Raw genomic sequence first — 22,366 nt, forward strand, 5'->3', positions numbered from 1 at the left:
GAATAATGATGGTTGTGCATACCACTCGTATCTAGATCAAATTGCGTCCTGGCACGTATGTTTTTGTGACATGCATCAGTGGTGCTCATCAGACATTATCTGCTCAGAGTTTCCATCACACTGCAACACATACAGTATGTGGATTGAATGACCGATTGAGAGAGAGAAATACAGAGAGAGAGCGAGAGCGTCGACAATGCTTAATAATCAACGTGTGTGGGGTGAGATTTTCCTCGTAAGATGTTTTCTCTCCTTCTGATTGACAGGCCAATATCTGCCTACTTAATACATCTTCATCACATTTTGGGGGTCCTGCTTCCAAGGCCTTTTCACAGGCTGTCAATCAGCTCTCCTAGATCTCGAGTGTAAATGCCATACTACAGATGGGAGAGAACTGGGGCTTCAGATAGACATGGCTTCCAACCGCCTTCCATTCAATTCTCATGGTTTAGAAGGGGGTGGTGCAAAACTCATTCCATGCTGAGCCGAGTGTCTGTTGATTCTTGTTATTTTCTTTCAATTTGTGTCCACTTTAGACCTAGACAACCAGGTAAGGGGATTTCCTAACTAATCCGTGACCTTAATTGATCAATCATGTACAATAGAGGAGAGAAAACCGCAGACACTCGTCCTTCCATGAAATGAGTTTGACACCTGTGCCACTTGTCAGGATACAAAGCCAGCTTTTTGCATGATTCTACATGGGCATATTATGAGAGCCTTGTGGCCAGCTGTGAAGGAAAGTACCTACTATATATACATGCCATTTAGCAGATGCTTATTTCACATTTGCATATGGTGGACCCAGCTGGAATTGAAACCACGACTCTTGACGTTGCAAGCCCCCATGCTCTACCGACTTAGCTGCACAGGACCAAACTGAACGGTGAGAGTTCTTCACTAGCCTGCTGGGTCTGACAGAGGAACACTTGTTACTCCTACTGGTTGGTAAGTGGCAATCTCACACAGCAGGTAAAAAGGACATCATACTCTGAACTTACTGGTGGCAACAAACCCAACAAACATGAGTTGAAATACTTCGGTATTTGTTATTTAAATATGTATTTTCTGTGTATTTGAGTATTTTCAAATAATCAACTACTTCTATTGGGAGTATTTTTGAAAGATCTGTCAAATAATTTCCTATGAAAAGCCTACTATTTGAAAGTGTATTTGAATACTTATTTCAAATCCTATTTTCAAATACCAGGGTTAAATGAATGTATTAGAGTGAGGGTATTTGAGTATTTTCAAATACTTTCCAAGTGAATTTCCAAATACATTCAACTGTCTTTTCAATAAAAACATATATATAAATAAACCCAAAAAGTATTTGAAAGTAATTTAAATACACTAAATAGTATTTTTAACCCAGGTATGAAACCCATAAAGGACTCTGCCTAGACCTTTAGCTGCCATGGCAACAGACAATAGGCCTACAGTATACATTTTTAGACTAGTTCAGTTTTCCTCTCGGTACAACGCCAAACATGGTCATGAGTTAGGAGTTATCACACAGACACATGGAAACACACACACGGACACAAGCACAGACGCACCTACACCAACTTTTTTTTTAAAAGTACAGTGCTGGATGTCATTGTGACATTGTAATCCCTCTCATATATACTGTATCTCAGAAACAGACCAGGCCAGCGCTCACCTCTATGCATCCACCCACCTTGTCCTACAGAGTTTCTAATAATGGGCTGATATATCCCTCTTTTGACCCACGTAACGTACAGCCATATTGATTTAAGACTTCATAACAAATGTCAAACGACATACATTTAACAACTACTTTGGCAAAGCAAGTGGAACTGATAATGGAAAGCTTAAGTTGCTCTACTACTAATGTGGAAGAATACATGACCTGTCCATTACCATATTTTTCCAGCTCAAAACAAAATATAGTATAACATGGATACATGTGACACGTTGTTTGGCTCTAAAATACCAACTACACTTTACAAAAGATAAACAGTGTCACGCTGGAGGTTAAATGCATCATGATTCATCAACCATTTATCTGCAAAAAATAAATACACATAAATAAAAAAAAGTGAGAGTGAGATGAACAAACTGTGTAAAGATATGTGAAGCTGAAGTATGTGTAATCATAGCAGAGCTATCTGTCCTCCAAGCTGAGGGCTTGTTTACCATACAGCCGTGATTGGACAGCTGCAGTCATCAGAAAAACAGTCCCTGGTTAGCTAACACAGGACTCGACTTGGCACCAGCTGCTCTGCGGACTGTCAGCCAGGGTGATGTGGCTAGAATCATAAGTAGCATGATGGTGCCATGGTGAATTCTGTGCATCTGTGACCAGTAGCTGTTTCCAGGCACTAAAAAGGTTATATGTTAGATTTTAGAGAAGATCATAAACATGGGCAAGTTAACTTTTCTTTACCCATACAGGGAAATTAGATGGCCGAGTGGTGATGGATGTCACGTGCCAGTGATTGGTCTATTCAGTCTTAATTAAATGTCTTCAAACAGAGAACACACAATGCCCTGTTATCAACCTAGATTACACGGTAGAGACATCCTGTCCATGATCCTATTTTGCACAACTTCCTGAATTTGCTGTGGATGTAATTGGTAAAGTTGACACTATTGGTAACCTGTAGAGCAGGGATTCTTGAAAGTCGGGACAGTCCTTGTCCGGCAGGGAAACTTTTTTTTTTTAAGTTGACATTTTTGCATTTGGTTACATTATTTGACCTTAAACATTTAGGGGGATTTTATAAGGGGAAACGTTCAATATTATTCATTTCCATGTCGACTTTATACCCAGAAATGCCCTTGTCCGGAGAAAATTATCCTAATTTCAAACTCTCTGAAAAAGTGTTTTGACTAGTCAACCTTCAGTGGACACCCCTCCTAAAACCCCACGTTTCATTTTGGTTGTTGTCAGTGACTCTTTGTTAGTTTCCCCTTTTGTATGGGCGACATTTTTCTGGCAGCTTCATTAAATAGTACAATCAAAACACCAGTCTCAACGTCAACCGTGAAGGGGTGACTCTGGGATACTGGCCTTCTAGGCAGAGTTCCTCTGTCCAGTGTCTGTGATCTTTTGCCCATCTTAATCTTTTCTTCTTATTGGCCAGTCTGAGATATGGCTTTTTCTGTGCAACTCTGCTTAGAATGCCATAGCCTTCATTTCTCAGAACAAGGATAGACCGACGATTTTCAGAAGAAAGGTCTTTGTTTCTGGCCATTTTGAGCCTGTAATCGAACCCACAAATGTTGATGCTCCAGATACTCAACTAGTCTAAAGAAGGTCAGTTTTATTGCTTCTTTAATCAGTACAACAGTTTTCAGCTGTGCTAACATAATTGCAAAAGGGGTTTCTAATGATCAATTAGCCTTTTAAAATGATCAATTGGATTAGCTAACACAACGTGCCATTGGAACACAAGAGTGATGGTTGCTGACGCAAGAGCACAAAAAAGAGCTTTGAGGGCACCTCCTCCTCTGGAATGGGAGCCGAACAACTGGTTGAATGACATACCCCGGGTTCAGGCACCACCCCCAGATGAAGGGGAGGATGAGCCATCAAGCAAGACGGAGGGAGTCAACCCAGAAGTAGAGTTTGACTGGGTGAACTTGATGGAAGATTTGGGTTTAGATGATGCATAGCCACAGCCACCAGAAGCACTGCAAATAATAATAGCACTGCCACCTCACACCACAGCCACCCGAAGTACTGCAACTAGTAATAGCACTGCTACGACACGCTCACAGCGGCATTTTCAGTGCTAGGCTACACTGTGAAAAAAACAGAATTCAGGTCAGGGTTGACTTGGTCCCGACAAAAGAGTATATAAGAAGCATGCCTTCAACATGATAGTGCTACTTGACTTATCACTGACAGACAGCTTGTGATACTTCAACTATCATCAACCTAAAAGGTCATATCTGACTTTCATACTCTAGAACAATTGTATCTCTTGACTTCTGATTTCTGAACGAGACATACTGAGACAACTACCCTCTACACCCCTGTTGCTTAAAGATATCCACCCCTTAACCGGAGTAGATAAATAGCATCAGTGGTGTTACAAAGGGTCTTGATCTCGAACCGTTCTCTTCACTAATCAGTAAATCATAGTACATTCTTCTCGTAGGAGAAACAGATACTGAGTGATTGGATAAGCCTCTGGAGAAATTGTGAGTTGGAAGAATACTCTTTGGGGACCAACCAGGTCAACCCTAAGGTAATTAACCGCTTGTTGTAATACATATATAAGGTAATTAACCGCTTGTTGTAATACATATATAAAGGCATTAATAGTAGTAAGTGTTTTGATCATTTTTGATGTTATAGATTAAGGACTAAAAAATTAACCGTAATAACGTGTGCAACTGTGTGATTTGCAAACACGGAATAAAAAGCAGAAACTAGACCCAAAACCCTAGGGGAGAGAACACCTCTGACACTCCCAATCTAGGGAAACAAGTCTAGTTTCTACACTAAAGACAATATAATGATTTGGACAGAATAATCATTTTATTGTAATAGTAAAACTCTATATTAATACTCAAGTAGTATTAGTCGACGGACATAGACTGTAAATCGTAACCAAGTTATAGCTTGCGTGAGTCTAGATATAAGAGCATACAAAGGGAAAGAGAAAGTAAAACAAGAGGTGCTCTAAGTCTGATTGATATTATCTAGGATCCCGAAACGAGCCTAACGGCACCACACAAGGCTAATCTCTGAATAAAAGGGCAGGATACATAACCAGGCCAGTCCGGCGGACCTGTGAGTCACCTGTTAGCCGGGTGACATAAGAACTTGAGTGAGACGACTTGTATCACTCTCGACGGGGGGTACCTTAATAACGGTCCTATAGCAAAATCCCCTACCGCGATAATGCTGATAATGTGCCCCTGCATGCCTATGTAGATATTCCATTGGACACCCAATGGAATATCTGGTAGCTTCATTAAATAGTACCCAAAACTTTTGAATGGTAGTGTAGCTTTGTCTCTCGTTCCAATCTTTCAAGAATCCCTGAGATATCAGTTTCTCCTCTGGGCTACAATGTATTAAGAGCTCTATTCAATCCAATTTGATTTAGCTGACAATCGCATAGCGCTGTTTTGGCGGTGTCAGAGGTGAAACTATAATAGAGGTGTCAAATCTACAAGTGGCCCCTAAAGCAGACATTGCCATTGGCTGCACAGAATCACACGAACAGAAATCCCAGGCAGCCTTGTAAACAAGTTAAAGCACTGGAATGTGAGATGCAATCTACACCTCCATTTAAGATGAACGAAAACCTCATTATTTAGTTGAATGATTTTTCAATTTGAGAGTTATTATTTCTATATGGCCTACACTTACTCGTTCTGAACTTCCGATATGAGTGTGGCTTCATGAAAATGATGCAAGAGCAGCATCTCACGGAATTGAGTGATCCAACGCAATTCCCCCTCCGACACAGCCACAATATGCCCTATGTGGGTGTCTGCTATCACACGTTAACACGTCATCTGATTGAATCTAGGCCTTAGTAATACATTCGCATCGTATTTATAATATCTCCAAACATTCAAAAGGCATGGATGGACATATACACTCTCAGTTGGGCACTCAGAGTAGAGTAAGACCATCACCCATATTTTTCATGACATTTCTACCCAAATTAAATGTTCCTACTTGCTAAGTACAGATGACCTTGATGCTAACTGTTACAGAATGTTACAGGAGACAGGCATTGCCATAACTACTGTATGATGCAGTGCAGAGTTTTGGCATACACAGGCAGCAGGACCTAACTGAATTCATGGAGGAGAGCAGAGGTGGGGCAAGGAGATATGTTGTCTGCAGAAAAATGTCAATTCAAATATGTCTGTCTGCTTGTCTGCCTGCCTGTCTGTCTGTCTGTCTGCCTGCCTGCCTGTCTGTCTGCCTGTCTGTCTCTGCCTGCCTGCCTGCCTGCCTGCCTGCCTCCCTCCCTCCCTCCCTCCCTCCCTCCCTCCCTCCCTCCCTCCCTCCCTCCCTCCCTCCCTCCCTCCCTCGCTCCAGGATGACATACCTGAGGGGGCATAACTAGTATTGTGTTACAGCCCTAATAACACAAGATACAAAAATGTATCTGAAATGTAGCCGTGGACATCAACAACCGTCATTTAACAGAATAACACAAGAAAGTAACCCAGTTTTAATTCGTACATATAGTACATCATTAAAGAGAGACTGGGTTGCAAGAAGGATATGTGCCTCACTAGGAGATGTGTATCCGAAATGCAGCTGTAGATGCAGTAGGCACACACATAATTTGTGGCTTTAAAATTTTAATTTTTTATTTAACTAGGCAAATCAGTTAAGAACAAATTTACAATAACGGCGTAAGAACAGTGGGTTAACTGCCTTTCTCTGGGATTCAATCTAGCAACCTTTCGGTTGATGGCCCAACTCTCTATCCACTAGGCTAAAAACATGCACAGATCAATCAACTCGACAGGGAGCACACCACTAGTTGCTAAAAGATTCTTACAGGCTTCATAGCATAGCATTCATCTCTATATTTCTCTATATTTCTGTTGAATTTGAGACACTTTGCAATGAGTGTAACCAAGCCGCCACTTCTTCAGGTGCACAATATTTTCTGTGTGGGAGAGTTTCAGGAAAGCAAACTCAATCAAAGTAAGTGCATGTTCTACAGTCATAGTTGATGTGAAATGTTCCACAGTCATAGCTGTTGTAAAATGTTCTACAGTCAAAGCTGATGTAATATGTTCTACAGTCACAGCTGATGTAATATGTTCTACAGTCAAAGCTGATGTAAAATGTTCTACAGTCACAGCTGATGTAATATGTTCTACAGTCACAGCTGATGTAAAATGTTCTACAGTCATAGCTGATGTAAAATGTTCTACAGTCATAGCTTATGTAAAATGTTCTACAGTCACAGCTGATGTAAAATGTTCTACAGTCACAGCTGATGTAAAATGTTCTACAGTCACAGCTGATGTAATATGTTCTACAGTCACAGCTGATGTAAAATGTTCTACAGTCATAGCTGATGTAAAATGTTCTACAGTCATAGCTTATGTAAAATGTTCTACAGTCACAGCTGATGTAAAATGTTCTACAGTCATAGTTGATGTGAAATGTTCTACAGTCATAGCTGATGTAAACATGTTCTACAGTCATAGCTGATGTAAAAAAGTTCTACAGTCATAGCTTATGTAAAATGTTCTACCTGGCAGTATCTAATTTGAATCTGCCGTGAATAAGAGTAAATTCCCATTCTGAGCTCAACACACACAAACACAAACGGCATAGAGAGAGAGCAGGGAGAGGTGAGAAAGTAGGCTATATTGTTATCATAGTATTGACCACTTTTACAATAGCCTCTCACACAATAACTGTAACGCAAATGAATAAGAACCGAGTGAAAGTTTGCCCACTTGTTGTAGTAGGCCACACACGGTATGGGTCCTACATACAAAATGTACAACAAATGGAGGCCTATCTGAAATGCAGTCATATACACAACAACTGTCTTGTCATTTTGCACACAAGAAAGCACCAGCTGTAGATGTCCCCGCAAAGACTGGTAGCCCAAGATGCGCTCATTAAAACAACACACACTGGAAACGTCATTCCGGACCGTGGACAGAAGGCTACAGCCAGTCAGCTCGATGAAAGGATAATGTTAGATGTGCCGGCAGCGTCACCTCCGAGCACAACCAATAGGCTACATTGGTCATTGTGCCTATACCCGTCAAATAACACAAAACTGTATATCTATCAATAGCAATTAGTCCCACAAAAGCAAGGAATGACATGAATCACAGATACATCTAAAAGATGAATTGAAGTAAAAAGCAAAGGCCTAAACTCTACATTACATTTTTTTTAAATGAGCCTAACAACAAGTAGGGTTACATAAGGGAAAACCAACGAATGAATCATTCAGGCACGGTAGCCAGGGCCATAAAGGTTATAGCTTACCATTTAGACGAGTTGCAGCCTCCTCCATGCTGTGTTGAACCTCATGAGAAATGTCAGATTCCATTCTCCTTTCCTGCCGAAATGTACTTGTCAGCTCCCGTTCATATGCCAGCCGGTCCAGCTAGGCTTTTTGTGCTGCGCCTGTGTTCACTGAGGAAGCCCTTAAGAGTGGAGAAGGAATTTTCACACATTGCTGTAGATGTCCCCAAAATGTTAATCCAAACCCATGCTTCAGTGCCAACAGCACAGTCTGCAGTGCTGACAAAGGCCCGCCGTATCTTTGAAGACAACTGATTGGGGTCCATTTGTTGTTGCTGGCTGTGGTGCCGATTTCGTTTTGCAAGAACCAATGAGCTCTGCTTTCACTGGTTCAGTTTGGGTTAGATCCAACAAGTCCTCGGGAGCTAGTTACTAGTGGCTGGGGTAATGGAGGTGCAGGTGCTCGTTGTGATGTTACCCTCGTGGTGTTGGTGCTAGGCCCTGGCTCTCCTCAATCTTGTTGGTCAGCAGGCAGCGTGGGGGGTGGGCGGGTATTACATTTGCTGCTAGGCTCCTCAATCTCGGTGGTAGGCCTAGCGGGCTGCTCGGTGAGCTTGGGATCGCACTCGACATGATGGTCCTCCGTTTCTTTTTGCTTTTGGCAGTGCCTAGCCATTTTCAGATATCCACGCTGATTAGCCAGCTATAAATATTCAGCTCACTGCTTCCTGACCTTAACGAAGCTAGTAGCTACTAGCTAGCCTATTATTAGCTGTAGCTGTCTGGAAAAGTGAACAACTTTTTTTCTCTCTTTGAGAAAAAAGAACGGTTAATTTGACCCTGACCTGGGTGGGATCCAATTAGATTCGTAAATGAAGGTGATGAAGACGGTATCTTATGGCATTGCATGGCTAGGTGCCCAATCACAATGCATTTTGGGATTTTAACTACTAAATATTACATTATTACACCCCCCCCCCCCCCCCCTCCTTCCCCCTCCTCAGATCATGAAAGCGCACCGGCATAGCCTCTGTCCCGGTCTGCGCTACTGGCAGGCCCAACAACACTACATTGGCAAAACCAGGCATTGTAAGTCATATACCATTCATTATGTTTATGGGGAAACAAAACAGAGGGGGCACAAATTCTGTCTGGTGACTCTACGCCCGGCTTTGCCCACCCCGTAGAGGCTCTGTCTTTCTCACTTCATCTCTCCATCTCCCTGTTGAGCACAACAGATCCTCAGGTCAGGACAGATTTTCCTTTTCTCTCCAACTCCAACTTCTAATCTCTGAAACATGTCACCACTGACATTTACATCTGCTCACTTACCCACCTACAGTGCCTTAGGAAAGTAAGCAGATCCCTTGACTTTTTCCACATTTTGTTACGTTACAGACTTCTTCTAAAATGGATGAGAAAAAAAATCCCTCTTCAATCTACACACAATACCCAATAATGACAAAGCAAGGTTGTTAGAAAAGTTAGCAAATTTATTACAAATAAAAACTGAAATATCACAGTATTCAGACCCTTTACTCAGTACTACTTTGTTGAAGCACCTTTGGCAGCGTTTACAGCCTCAAATCTTCTTGGGTATGACGCTACAAGCTTGGCACAGCTGTATTTGGGGAGTTTCTTCCATTCTTCTCTGCAGATCCTCTCAAGTCCTGTCAGGTTGGATGGGGAGCATCACTGCACAGCTATTTTCAGGCCTTTCCAGAGATGTTCGATTGTGTTCAAGTCCGGGCTCTGGCTGGGCCACTCAAGGACATTCAGAGACTTGTCCCGAAGCCACGCCTGTGTTGTCTTGTCTGTGTGCTTAGGGTTGTTGTACTGTTGGAAGGTGAACCTTCGCCCCAGTCTGAAGTCCTGAGCACTCTGGAGCAGGTTTTCATCTAGGATCTCTCTGTACTTTGTCCGTTCACCCTCGATCCTCACTAGTCTCCCAGTCCCTGCCCCTAAAAAACAATGCCACAGCATGATGCAGCCACCACCATGCTTCACCGTAGGGATGGTGCCAGGTTTCCTCCAGACGTGACACTTGTCATTTAGGCCAAAGAGTTCAATCTTGGTTTCATCAGAGAAGCTTGTTTGTCATGGTCTGAGAGTCCTATAGGTGCCTTTTTGCAAACTCCAAGCGAGCTGTCTTTTACTGAGGAGTGTCTTCCGTCTGGCCACTCTGCCATAAAGGCCTGATTGGTGGAGTTCTGCAGAGATGGTTGTCATTCTGGATGGTTCGCCCATCGCCACAGAGGAACTCTGAAGCTCTGTCAGAGTGAACATCGGGTTCTTGGTCACCTCCCTGACCAAGGCCCTTCTCCCCCGATTGCTCAGTTTGGCCTGGTGGCCAGCTCTAGGAAGAGTGTTGGTGGTTTCAAACTTCTTCACTGTGTTCTTGGGGACCTTCAATGCTGCAGACATGTTTTGGTACCTTCCCCAGATCTGTGCTTCAACACAATCCTGTCTCGGAGCTCTACGGACAATTCCTTCGACCTCATGGCTTGGTCTTTGCTCTGACATGCACTGTCAACTGTGGGACCTTATATAGACTGGTGTGTTCCTTTCCCAATCATGTCCAATCAATTAGATTTACCACAAGTGGACTCCAATCAAGTTGTAGAAAAATCTCAAGGATGATGAATGGAAACAGGATGCACCTGATCTCAATTTAGAGTCTTATAGCAAAACGGTTGTAAATACGTTTTTTTTATTTTTTTTATACATTTGCAAAAATGTCCAAAAACCTGTTTTCGCATTGTAATTATTATGGGACGTTGTTAAATAAAAATACAATAATTATGTGTAGATTGATGAGCAAAACAATTAATCTAATACATTTTAGAATAAGGCTGTAATGAAACAAAATGTGGAAAATAGAAGGGGTCTGAATACTTTCCAAATGCACTGTCCCTTCATGCATTCCTGTACTGTACATCTCCCTGCGGTGATGCTCATTTTTAAAAAATCATTTTGTCACAGCTGTGACTCATTGAACCTCACATGCATGTTGAGAGAGCACGACAAGACAAAATTCAAAGACCGAATGACACATGTTTACACAGAGTGTAGGGAGAGCCGGTTTATACAGGATATTCACTTCCCATTCCAAGATAAACATAGACTGTGATACACATATCTCCCTCCTGTACTAATAGGCAGATGCTGTCCAAGTCATGTGATTTCCCCCCAGATGTGGTTCACCTCTAGTACAGAGATGACGTTAGGGACGACCTGACCCGTGTTGAATCATTTCGGCATTTTCACTGGCGGTTTCAGTCCGCTTGACGTGTTGTATTGGACATCTACGTCACAGGAATAGCCCGTTAGACAGATATCAAAGATCGTTATCTTCCATTGTATTATTGACTCACAATGCCTGCATGTCTGGAGAATCTGCTGCCTCTGTTAGCTCTCTTTTGTCTCTTGTTAGTTTCAGTTTCATTGTGGTCTCTCGTGGAGGAAACTACCATTGTGGGCAGCCTGACTGCCAGTCAAGTTGAACGTTTCAGTAAGAATGATCCATCTGGAGGTGCTGGGGGAGATAGTGTGTGTGACAGGGGGCTCTAGCTGAGTCTCTACCCTCCCGCCCCCGCCCTAAAGTCATTACTTTTAAGATGCACGTGTATTCTGAAAGGAAACTCCCACCCTCTTGCCCTAAACATCCCTCTTCTCTTCCCCTCTCGTGGCTGACTTATTCTCTCTCCGTGTCTCCTCTCGTGCATTGGCTGTCTGTCTGACGTCTTGACTTCAGTGAGTGGACTGACTGCTAATGGTTGGCATTTCCCCGTCACAGAGGACGTGTACTGGGTTGAAAAACACCAGCCTGTCGGTTGTCTTCTCTCATCGGAGTGCTTCTGACTGGAGTGGTCGCAGCTTTCTTCCTGTCGCCATGTGGGACTCTCACGGTCTGGCAGTACCTCAAATGTTCTGAAGCCTCCCCTCAGGCTGACTGAATTGAAATCTCCTGTGCATGAGGGTTACGGAAGGAGACAGAAGTTCTTGACCCACTGTGGAGAACCGTTGTCGACAACAAGCGAAGTCCCACAACTGGCAGGTGAGGGCTTCTAAAAACAGTGTTCAAGGACTCAGAAGTGATTTAAAAGTGTAGCTGAAGGAATGATAAAGCTTTTGTCAACGTCTTCCTCTCTGATGGAGTTAAGACATTCACTAAAAGTTAGTGCACAGAGTATCACTGTATGTTTTGGAAGATGAGACATTCTCTCAAGTTGATCGGTGAGTCCTTCAGGTCTCAGTTCAAATCGCCTCACAGATGCAGGTGCATGCTTTTTAAATATTCTACCTAAAGATTGCGCGGACAAGTTTAATTTGAATTCGGTCCTAAAAGAACTGCCCCCCCCCCCCCCCCAACACGCCCTTTTCCCTGTTGCTCTGGCCCCAGGATGACAGTGGTAAAAAGAAGGATGACTAGCCCGTAGCAGTGTGTCAGCCTTACTAAACGATTAGACTAAAGAGGCCTGGGAATGTAGCCAGTGACTGGTTCAATGATCGAGGACATGCTAATTGCTCCCACAGGTGCTTATAGGGCGAAACAGAGGGTGGATTCTGAGAACTGTGGAAATGTGGAGGAGAACAGTCTTCTGATTTGAGAAAGAAGAGGACATTTTTCTCAAGATGTAAACGAGTTGTGCTTCGAGACCGTTGGGACACGAGGCTGACTGTAACCTGAGAGGGGCTGACTTTTCGCTGTCACTGGACGTCTGAGAGTCCACGCCTGTGTGTTTGGTGAAGAGAATGTTAGCATACTGCTGGATGGATGTAATGAACTGAAACCCTCATTAGAAACGTCTTTAGAGGGCTAGGAAGGGTGGCTTCAGTGGGTAGATATCACGTGTCGTGTCAGTCAAATGTACTCTTCTAGGCGCTAAGCAAGGTTCATTTGACGCTGAGAGAATAGGGACAATACAAGGAGGAAAGTACACCCACAATCTCAGGGAGTTATCCAAGACGGTGTTTAAATCTGACATGTAGCAGACCGAGACACCTGTGGGAGAGAACGCAAGGACAGGTAGCATGTATAGATGCAGACTCCTTATGAAGGGTTGCCCGCTACACTAATATTCACAATGCTTTATGAATGAGACAGGTCAGAAAGCTTTAAAAAAAAAAAAGTACTTTCTCCAGGTCAAACTTGAGACCAAAGCTTGCCTGAGAAAGTAGACCTCCGGTGTTCTTCAGTAATGTACTGGAATGTACAAGTTTGGACAGGAATTCAGCGAGCATTTATTTTCGAAAGAAAGAGGAAATGGAACTGTGTTCGAGTGAAGGGTAACCACAATAGCACAGGTATCAAGAACACACGCACAGCGGTCACAGTGTTACAGTATCATGCACTATGTGTCCGCAATATGAATGTATTTTAGGAGTCGACGAAACATTAGTGATCCTTGTTACTACGAGGGGAATACCAGAGTTACTCACACCTCAAGCTGTTGGCAAAAGGTTCAACAACGCAATGATTATCCCACCAATGTCTCTGAAACTAGAAGATGTTTTTAGATTCCACAGTGATTACTGTGGGCCAAATGTTTTGACTAGTCAGTGCTCTAGTACAAGGTTTTCCAAACTTGGTCCTGGGACCCCCTCTGGGTTTCTTCCCCCCAGCACTACACAGTTGATTCAACTAATCAAAGCTTGATGATGAGTTGGTTATTTGAGTTAGCTGTGTGGCGGGTGGGAAAAAAAACAAAACGTGCCCCCAGGGGGGGCCCAGGGCCGGGTTTGGGAAACCCTGTAGATTACACCAGCCTAGCAGAACGTTCTGGCTATTGATTTACACAAGTTGTCTTTCAGGTCTGTAGTCTTTCAGCAAACCAAAATACAGTTCTCAGGTTGCCCCTATTCACGAGGGTTTAGACTACCGTGGTAAAAATGAAAACATCACATAGTCAATGCTCAGTCTTAGTGGGTACATAATGAACGACTAATCCCACCTCATGGACCATTGGTCAGGCAGGCTCTTTTTATTTTGCATGTTATGTCTCAGTCATCCACATGGTGAGAGCTTAGATTAATGACACATCTGTGGATCACCCATAGAATGACCTTTTAGATCAAGACCACGAGGAATAAACCAGGGAATAGGATTGAGTGCTTTATCAGGCTAGATAAACACTAATTCTATACTCTAGAGTACCTTTACATCACATTTCATGCCAATTTAGTGAGACTGCCAACTTCCGTAACACATGCACTGCTACTTACACCCATAGGCCTACCCACACCCACACCCACACCCACACCCACACCCACACCCACACCCACACCCACACCCACACCCACACCCACACCCACACCCACAAATGCACACCAACACACCCATACTTACACGTGTACACTCTTAGAAAAAAGGGTTCCAAAAGGGTACTTTGGCTGTCCCAATAGGAGACCCCTTTTTGGTTCCAGGTAGAACCCCTTTGGGATCCATGTAGACCCCTGAAGGTGGTTCTATCTGGAACTAAAAGTGTTCTACCAGGAACCAAAAAGGGTTCTCCAAAGGGTCCTCCTATGAGGCCAGCCGAACAACTCTTTTATGTTCTAGAGAGCACCATTTCCCCCCTAGCGTTTAGGATCTTAATTTGATCACCCTGTAACAGTATACCTTTTTGGAAATGCAGGAAATGCTCAACTTGTAGTGTATTTGAGGTTTAAGACGGCTTCTGAAGTTTGGAATTTCCACTTTCAAATTTCAGACTTGATTTTCTCGCAAGAAAAATGTATCAACCCCTACAAGAATGCCCATTAATTAAAATCCACATTATAAGTCACATGTTCTGTTGCTGCAGGAATATTTTCCTGCTTTAGCAAACTGGATCAAATTAAGATCATACATACTGTACATTGCCTCTCACACAACACACACGCACTCTGCTCTACTTCCAAATGGCATCTCAATTCGTGAGGCTGGATAAGAAATCAACCTTCCTCCCTATCATCCACTTATACCATTAAGGGTCTTCTGTTTCTGCACACTGACAACAACAAAGCCCGAGTAGGAGATGGATGGAACATAGCAACATAATCTACTCAGCCTCATAAAAAATAAAAAAACTGATTTCCTGTCTTATCTTTCATAACTAATTCTTTCTCCAATGAGCTCGAACCAAACTACTCCTCAATACCAATCAACACCTTTTAGTGCAATCAACAGCAAAATAAATTATACCTTGTATTACTCCACCGGAGACCTGAAAAGGTAATTATGTGATTGTGCTACTAATAATCTAAATGCACGTTGGTGTAGGTGGTATTGAAAGGAATATAGATATCCATCAGATTGTTGCTACCGTGTTTCCCAGAGTCTAATTGGGATTTAGATTTGAATGATGATCTCGGTTCCATGTGACAGTCGGACTTGCCTGTCTATTTCATGAGCAAGCTAGGACAGAAGCTTAGATCTGATTATCAGTGTGTAGTACCAGTCCGAATGTCATCACCAAGTTACAGATTTCTTCCTGCTATCATCACAACAACCCGTATGAACTCTATAGAACTACTGTATGTCCGTCCTTACATTAGAGTAAAGGATTTAAACAAGTGTTAAACCTACGAACTGTCCTGCTGTCAGTCTTATTGCCTCCAAATATCTAGTTCATCCAATCATAGAGTCTGGCTCTGGCACATCGGACGTCACAATGAAGTGCAAATGCTCTCCCACTAATCACAACCTGTGCTGTAGCAGATAGTCAGCCAGTTTGAAATCATGCAGAGCAATATCCATGGCAAATTTAGATGCAATTACTGGACAGCGGAGCGGCATTAACATTAGGTCATATAAACCCGTTAGGAGGTGGGAGCCAATATTTCCATGACACATTTTTGTCCAATCATAAGGTCCTGAACCCTATGACAGTAACTGCTATCATACACTGAGGGGGTCAGAAAAGATGAGTCACAAAGCCTGAAATTGGTGAAACTTTTCACACGAAAGGGTTAAAAGTGGGGAGATGCTGTAGTTTCATAGGCAATTTGGAATTGTCGAGTTGCACTGAAATCGATATATTTTTTTTTTCCAATTTTTTATTTCACCTTTATTTAACCAGGTAGGCTAGTTGAGAACAAGTTCTCATTTACAACTGCGGCCTGGCCAAGATAAAGCAAAGCAATGCGACACAAACAACACAGAGTTACACATGGAATAAACATGTCTATATACAGTGTGTGCAAATGAAGTAAGATTAGGGAGGTAAGGCAATAAATAGGCCATAGTGGCGAAATAATTACAGTTTAGCCATTAAGAATGTGCAAGTACAGATACTGGGGTGCAAAGGAGCAAAAAAATGTAAAATAACAATATGGGGATGAGGTAGTTGGATGGGCTATTTACAGATGGGCTATGTACAGGTGCAATGATCTGTAAGCTGCTCTGACAGCTGATGCTTAAAGTTAGTGAGGAAGATATGAATCTCCAGCTTCAGTGATTTTTGCTATTTGTTCCAGTCATTGGCAGCAGAGAACTGGAAGGAAAGGCAGCCAAAGTAGGAGATGGCATTGGGGGTGACCAGTGAAATATACCTTCTGGAGTGTGTGCTATGGGTGGGTGCTGCTATGGTGACCAGTGAGCTGAGATAAGGCAGGGCTTTACCTAGCAAAGACTTATAGATAACCTGGAGCCAGTGGGTTTGGCGACGAATATGAAGCGAGGGCCAGCAAACAAGAGCATACAGGTCGCAGTGGTGGGTAGAATATGGGGCTTTAGTGACAAAACGGATGGCACTGTGATAGACTGCATCCAATTTGCTGAGTAGAGGGTTGGAGGCTATTTTGTAAATGACATCGCCAAAGTCAAGGATCACCAGGATAGTCAGTTTTACGAGGGTATTTTTTAAAAATGTATTTTTATTTCACCTTTATTTAACCAGGTAGGCAAGTTGAGAACAAGTTCTCATTTACAATTGCAACCTGGCCAAGATAAAGCAAAACAGTTTGACAGATACAACAACACAGAGTTACACATGGAGTAAAACAAACATACAGTCAATAAGACAGTAGAGAAATAAGTCTATATACAATGTGAGCAAGTGAGGTGAGATAAGGGAGGTAAAGGCAAAAAAAAGGCCATGGTGGCGAAGTAAATACAATATAGCAAGTAAAACACTGGAATGGTAGATTTGCAGTGGAAGAATGTGCAAGGTATAGATATAAATAATGGGGTTCAAAGGAGAAAAATAAATAAATACAGTGGGGGGAGAGGAAGTTGTTTGGGCTATATTATAGATGGGCTATGTACAGGTGCAGTAATCTGTGAGCTGCTCTGACAGCTGGTGCTTAAAGCTAGTGAGGGAGATAAGTGTTTCCAGTTTGAGATGTTTGTAGTTCGTTCCAGTCATTGGCAGCAGAGAACTGAAAGGAGAGGCGGCCAAAGGAAGAATTGGTTTTGGGGGTGACCAGAGAGATATACCAGCTGGAGCGCAGATTTCAGAATTTTTGGTGGTCTTCCTAAGCCAGGATTCAGACATGGCTAGAACATCCGGGTTGGCAGAGTGTGCTAAAGCAGTGAATAAAACAAACTTAGGGAGGAGGTTTCTAATGTTAACATGCATGAAACCAAGTTTATTACGGTTACAGAAGTCATCAAAAGAGAGCGCCTGGAGAATAGGAGTGGAGCTAGGCACTGCAGGGCCTGGATTCACCTCGACATCACCAGAGGAACAGAGGAGGAGTAGCATAAGGGTACGGCTAAAAGCTATGAGAATTGGTCGTCAAGAACGTCCGGAACAGAGAGTAAAAGGAGGTTTCTGGGGGCGATAAAATAGCTTCAAGGTATAATGTACAGACAAAGGTATGGTAGGATGTGAATACAGTGGAGGTAAACCTAGGTATTGAGTGATGATGAGAGATATTGTCTCTAAAAACATAATTGAAACCAGGTGATGTCATTGCATGTGTAGGTGGTGGAACTGAAAGGTTGGATAAGGTATAATGAGCAGGGCTAGAGGCTCTACAGTGAAATAAGCCAATAAACACTAACCAGAACAGCAATGGACAAGACATATTGACATTAAGGAGAGGTATGCTTAGTCGAGTGATCATAAGGGTCTAGTGAGTAGTGAGGTTGGTTGGGGTCACGGCAATTCAGACAGCTAGCCGGGCCATCGGTAAAAGCTAGCATAAGAAGGAGGTCTGTTTCTAGCCACCTTGTGCGTTTCCGTCGGTAGATTAGTGGGGTTCCGTGTGGTAGAGGGAATCAATCCAATTGGCAAAATAGATATAGTTATAGTGACCCAAGAAAAATTGTCCGATAGACCTATTCAGATAGCAGCCGATAAGACAACTAAATATTAGATGGAAGTTCAGGTAACGTCGCGACAGAGGAGCCAGTTGGAAAACTCCCTCGGGCAGATAACGTCGGTAGTCCAGTCGTGTAGGTGATTGTAGCCCAAGAGTGGCTGATGGAACTCTTCAGCTGGCTAGCTCCGGAATCATTTATATTTGCTCTGGGATCGACGTAAGCCAATAGTCACACAGATAGCAGCTAGTTAGCTGCGAGATCCAGGTGTAAATGTCCAGAGCTTGAGGTTGAAATCCGGGGATATGGAGAGAAAATTAGGTCCGGTATGTTCTGGTCTGGGTCGCGTTGTACAAAACTGGCGATAGCTTTTCGAGCTAAAGGATAGCTGATGACCACAAACCGTGGTTAACTGAATACTAACGCTAGCCAGTAAACTGGCTAGCTTCTGGTTAGCTTCTGGTTAGCTTCTGGTTAGCTTCTGGCTAGCTTCTGGCTAGCTTCTGGCTAGCTTCTGGCTAGCTTCTATTGTGGATTTCAGATTTGAGGTAAATAATACTTTTTTTTTTTAATTGGTGAGGCGGGTTGCAGGAGAGTGTTTTGAAGTTGAGTTTTTGGAAAAGGAAATACATAAAAGATATGCGAAGAAAGACGTAAATATATACAGTGGGGCAACTATGACAGACAAAATGAGAAAAAATATCCAGAAAATCACATTGTAGTTTACAGTCTAACCAGACACCTAGGTATTTATAGTTGTCCACATATTCTAAGTCAGAACCGTCCAGAGTAGTGATGCTAGATGGGTGGGCAGGTGTGGGCAGCGATTGGTTGAAGAGCATGTATTTAGTTTGACATGCATTTAAGAGCAGTTGGAGGCCACAGAAGGAGTGTTGTATGGCATTGAAGCTCGTCGGGAGGTTTGTTAACGGTGTCCAAAGAAGTGCCAGTGTGATACGGTCTTGTTTTCTCAATAATAACTTTTAGTGCAAATCATTTTACAGAAGTAACACATTTTACAGAACAACAGATCTACAGGAAATAGATAGTCTTTAGGGTACAAGGCTTATTCAAGTCACAACACTGTAATTCACTGAAACAGATACTAATTTCAATATAATTGTCAAGCACAAAGCTTTAACTCAGTAAACCAACAGGCAATAAAGTGTCTGAAAAACCATTATACAAACAACGCACATGTTCATTCACAATCGACATAAAATGGCAGCTACTCTCAGTACGAAGCTATTCTTAGCTACAACCGAGCAGGGCTCATATTACTCTCTGCAAACTTAACTCTAACTTCCTCAAGATGTTACTAAGACACACCTTAAACACTCTTGACATGTTAGCGAGTTAAGGGCAGTCAGGTCTGGAGTGAACCAAGATATGTAGAAAAATACTTTGTTTAAATGTAATCTGTCACCTAATGAAAATATGTTATTTGTGTATTAATTAGGATGCCATGATATATGCCTGTATTGATGATGTGGGTTATCATTCCATGTACTGTGTCTGGTAATTTGGATGTAATATCCTGTGCAGTATATTGAGATGTGAGATTTACAACAGTCAGAATGACAACCTCATTAATATTGAACAAGTAAAGAGGTATGCTTAGACAAAACATTCCAATCACATACGGCTGTGATGTAGCCTGGATTTTGAACCAGGTACTGCAGTGATGCTTCTTGTTCTGAGATGTGGTGTCTTAGACCACTGCACCACTCGGGAGCCCCTTAACTTCCAATCACGCTGTAAAGTTGAACTTCTGCGACGTGGATTGAATAGAGCCCTATGTGAGTAACTTTCTGATAAATTAGACTATGGGAAGTTCAAGGAAAGAGAGACTAGTCTGTCTCATTCATGAGTCACGGCCTTGTAAAAGAGACTAAATATGAATTTCCTGATTAAATAAAGGGGGAAAAATGCATAGATGTGATAATCAAGCTTTTCTGATCAGGGTTCATACATCACAAGCGATTCAAACTGTATTTTATTTTACACAAATTACATACAAAATGTACTTGTTTGTCTTTTCAGGAACTACTCCAGTTTGGACCTGAACAAAGATGGAGAAACAGATGGATAAAACAAACTTTACTTGCGTGACAATCTCTCAAAGCCCTATCAGTGACTTCCTGATGGGCATCTACATCCTGGCCTTTATCCTGGGCTTGGCCTTTAACCTCTTGACCCTTGGCCCCATCGTCCAGCAGGTCCGCAGCCAGAACGTCCTTGGGGTATTCCTGCTCAACCTGTCCCTGTCTGACATACTCTATATCCTCACCATGCCTCTCTGGATCAACTACTACCACCAGGACCACCACTGGAGCCTGGGCAGCCTGTCCTGCAGCGTGGCCGGCTTCTTCTACTACTCCAACATGTACCTTAGTATCTACCTGCTGTGCTGCATCTCTGTGGACCGCTGCCTGGCCGTCACCTACCCCCTGAGGACCAAGGCCTTCCGCAGCATACGCTACGCCTGGGTGCTGTGTCTGGTTGTGTGCGTGGCTGTCATGTCCGCACACGGCCTGGTGCTGTTCAAGGACAACCTGCAGGACGCCCACGACGACACGCAGGACCGCTGCTACGAGACCTACCCCATGCCAAAGCCCGTGGCCCTGTTCAACCTGCTGCGGGTGGGCATCGGCTTCCTGCTGCCCCTGCTGGTGCTGGGGCTCTGTTACTGGAGGATCATGGGCCAGGTGAAGCAGAGCGAGGGGCTGGGGGAGCAGGTTAAGAGGAAGGTACGGCTGCTCTCCTTCGGGGTGATGGGGATTTTCTCTGTGTGCTTCGCCCCCTACCATCTCCTCCTGCTGACCCGTTCCCTGGCCTACTACTATATGGGCAGAGAGAGGTACTGTGAGTTTGAGGAGATCATGCACTTCCCCTTCTCGTGCACGCTGGCCCTGTCCAGCCTGAACAGTGTGGTGGACCCAGTGCTGTATGTGCTGATCAGTAACGGGGTGAGGGAGGACATGAGACTGTGCTGCTGTGGGAATAGAAAGAGTCAAAGGGAGAGAGACAGTTCCGTCATCGCAGTAACATGGAAGACACATACAAACATGAAATGATTACATAGTGTTTGTGTGCAGGGTTGGGTAGGTTACTTTCTAAATGTAATCAATTACAGTTACTAGTTACCTGTCTAAAATTGTAATCCGTAACGTAACTTTTGAATTACCCAAACTCCCTTTCTGTTACTTTTGGATTACTTTCCCTTTGAGGCATTAGAAGAAGACGAAAATTATCCATCAAACGCATTTGGTGTGTCATCATAGTGATCCCTGACTCGCTCAGGTGGAACAAACGGATGCTTTTTCAATACTGAATTGAATACCATTGAGAAAACAACATCCTTTCTGAATTTAAAAGTAATCTAAGAAGTAATCTAGTTTTTCAAAAATATCTGTAATCTGATTATAATATTCTTGCTGGTAACGTAATTGAATACAGTTATTTTTTTTGTAATCAGATTACATGTAACTGAGCGTGTCTGTTGTATTTATGCCCTTCCATCTACTGCAGTAAATCCCTTCCGTGCACATTGTAAAAAAAGGACAGCAGGTTTGGCTGTGGGACTTCAATAACATGTTCTTTCATATCAACCCACTTCCATGGACAATCAGTCAATCAGGTTGTCCTTAAAATGTTCAAAGAACAGGACTGCAGCCTTTGTGTAGTTTTTCTAATATCCTGCTTGGTGATGAGGATGGATATTCATTCATATGCATCATGTTCTTTTTAATTGGAGCTTTCTCTTAATGCCAGTCCTCATTGGAATGGAAAATCCTTTCAAAGGCTGTCTGTTCTGGCTTTATGTTACAGGGTCGTTCCGCTTGAAGGGCCCTTGTATCTCTTCAGGCCAGAGGTTTTTGTTGATATACGCTTGGTTTACAAATGAACCTTTTATATTCTAATTTTCCTGCTTTGTGGACCGACAAATGAGAACATTGTTCAATTTCGCATTTATCCTAAACAAAATCTATGTAGTAAACTGGTGTTGAAATCCCAGAAAATACAGTACGGGACAATGAAGACATGTTGACAATGTTCATCCAATAAACAAAAAAAGGAAGCTACCCACATTTGCATATGTGTTTATGTTTACACGTACAATTCCATTATGGTTTCAATCAGTTCCTCTCTCAGTCCCTCAAGGT

The 22,366-nt window shown here is 42.9% G+C and overlaps 1 protein-coding gene across 4 annotated transcripts; it reads left to right on the forward strand.

The window, feature by feature from the left end:
* The first annotated feature begins 24 nt into the window (after positions 1–24).
* LOC109905434 (G-protein coupled receptor 4) lies at positions 25–22,285 on the forward strand. 4 transcript variants are annotated; one of them, XM_020502798.2, is made up of 2 exons: positions 25–972; positions 20,244–22,285. In XM_020502798.2, the coding sequence occupies exon 2, from the start codon at positions 20,273–20,275 to the stop codon at positions 21,275–21,277; it is 1,005 nt and encodes a 334-aa protein (XP_020358387.1). In that variant the 5' UTR covers positions 25–972; positions 20,244–20,272; the 3' UTR covers positions 21,278–22,285. The 4 variants fall into 4 exon arrangements, with proteins under 4 accessions (XP_020358387.1, XP_020358385.1, XP_020358386.1 ...); XM_020502796.2 differs by having other exon boundaries at positions 25–948; XM_020502797.2 differs by lacking the exon at positions 25–972 and adding an exon at positions 3,699–4,220.
* Positions 22,286–22,366: the final 81 nt, after the last annotated feature.

Source organism: Oncorhynchus kisutch, unplaced genomic scaffold, assembly GCF_002021735.2.
Source record: "Oncorhynchus kisutch isolate 150728-3 unplaced genomic scaffold, Okis_V2 scaffold1493, whole genome shotgun sequence".
In the NCBI taxonomy this organism is placed as follows: domain Eukaryota; kingdom Metazoa; phylum Chordata; class Actinopteri; order Salmoniformes; family Salmonidae; genus Oncorhynchus; species Oncorhynchus kisutch.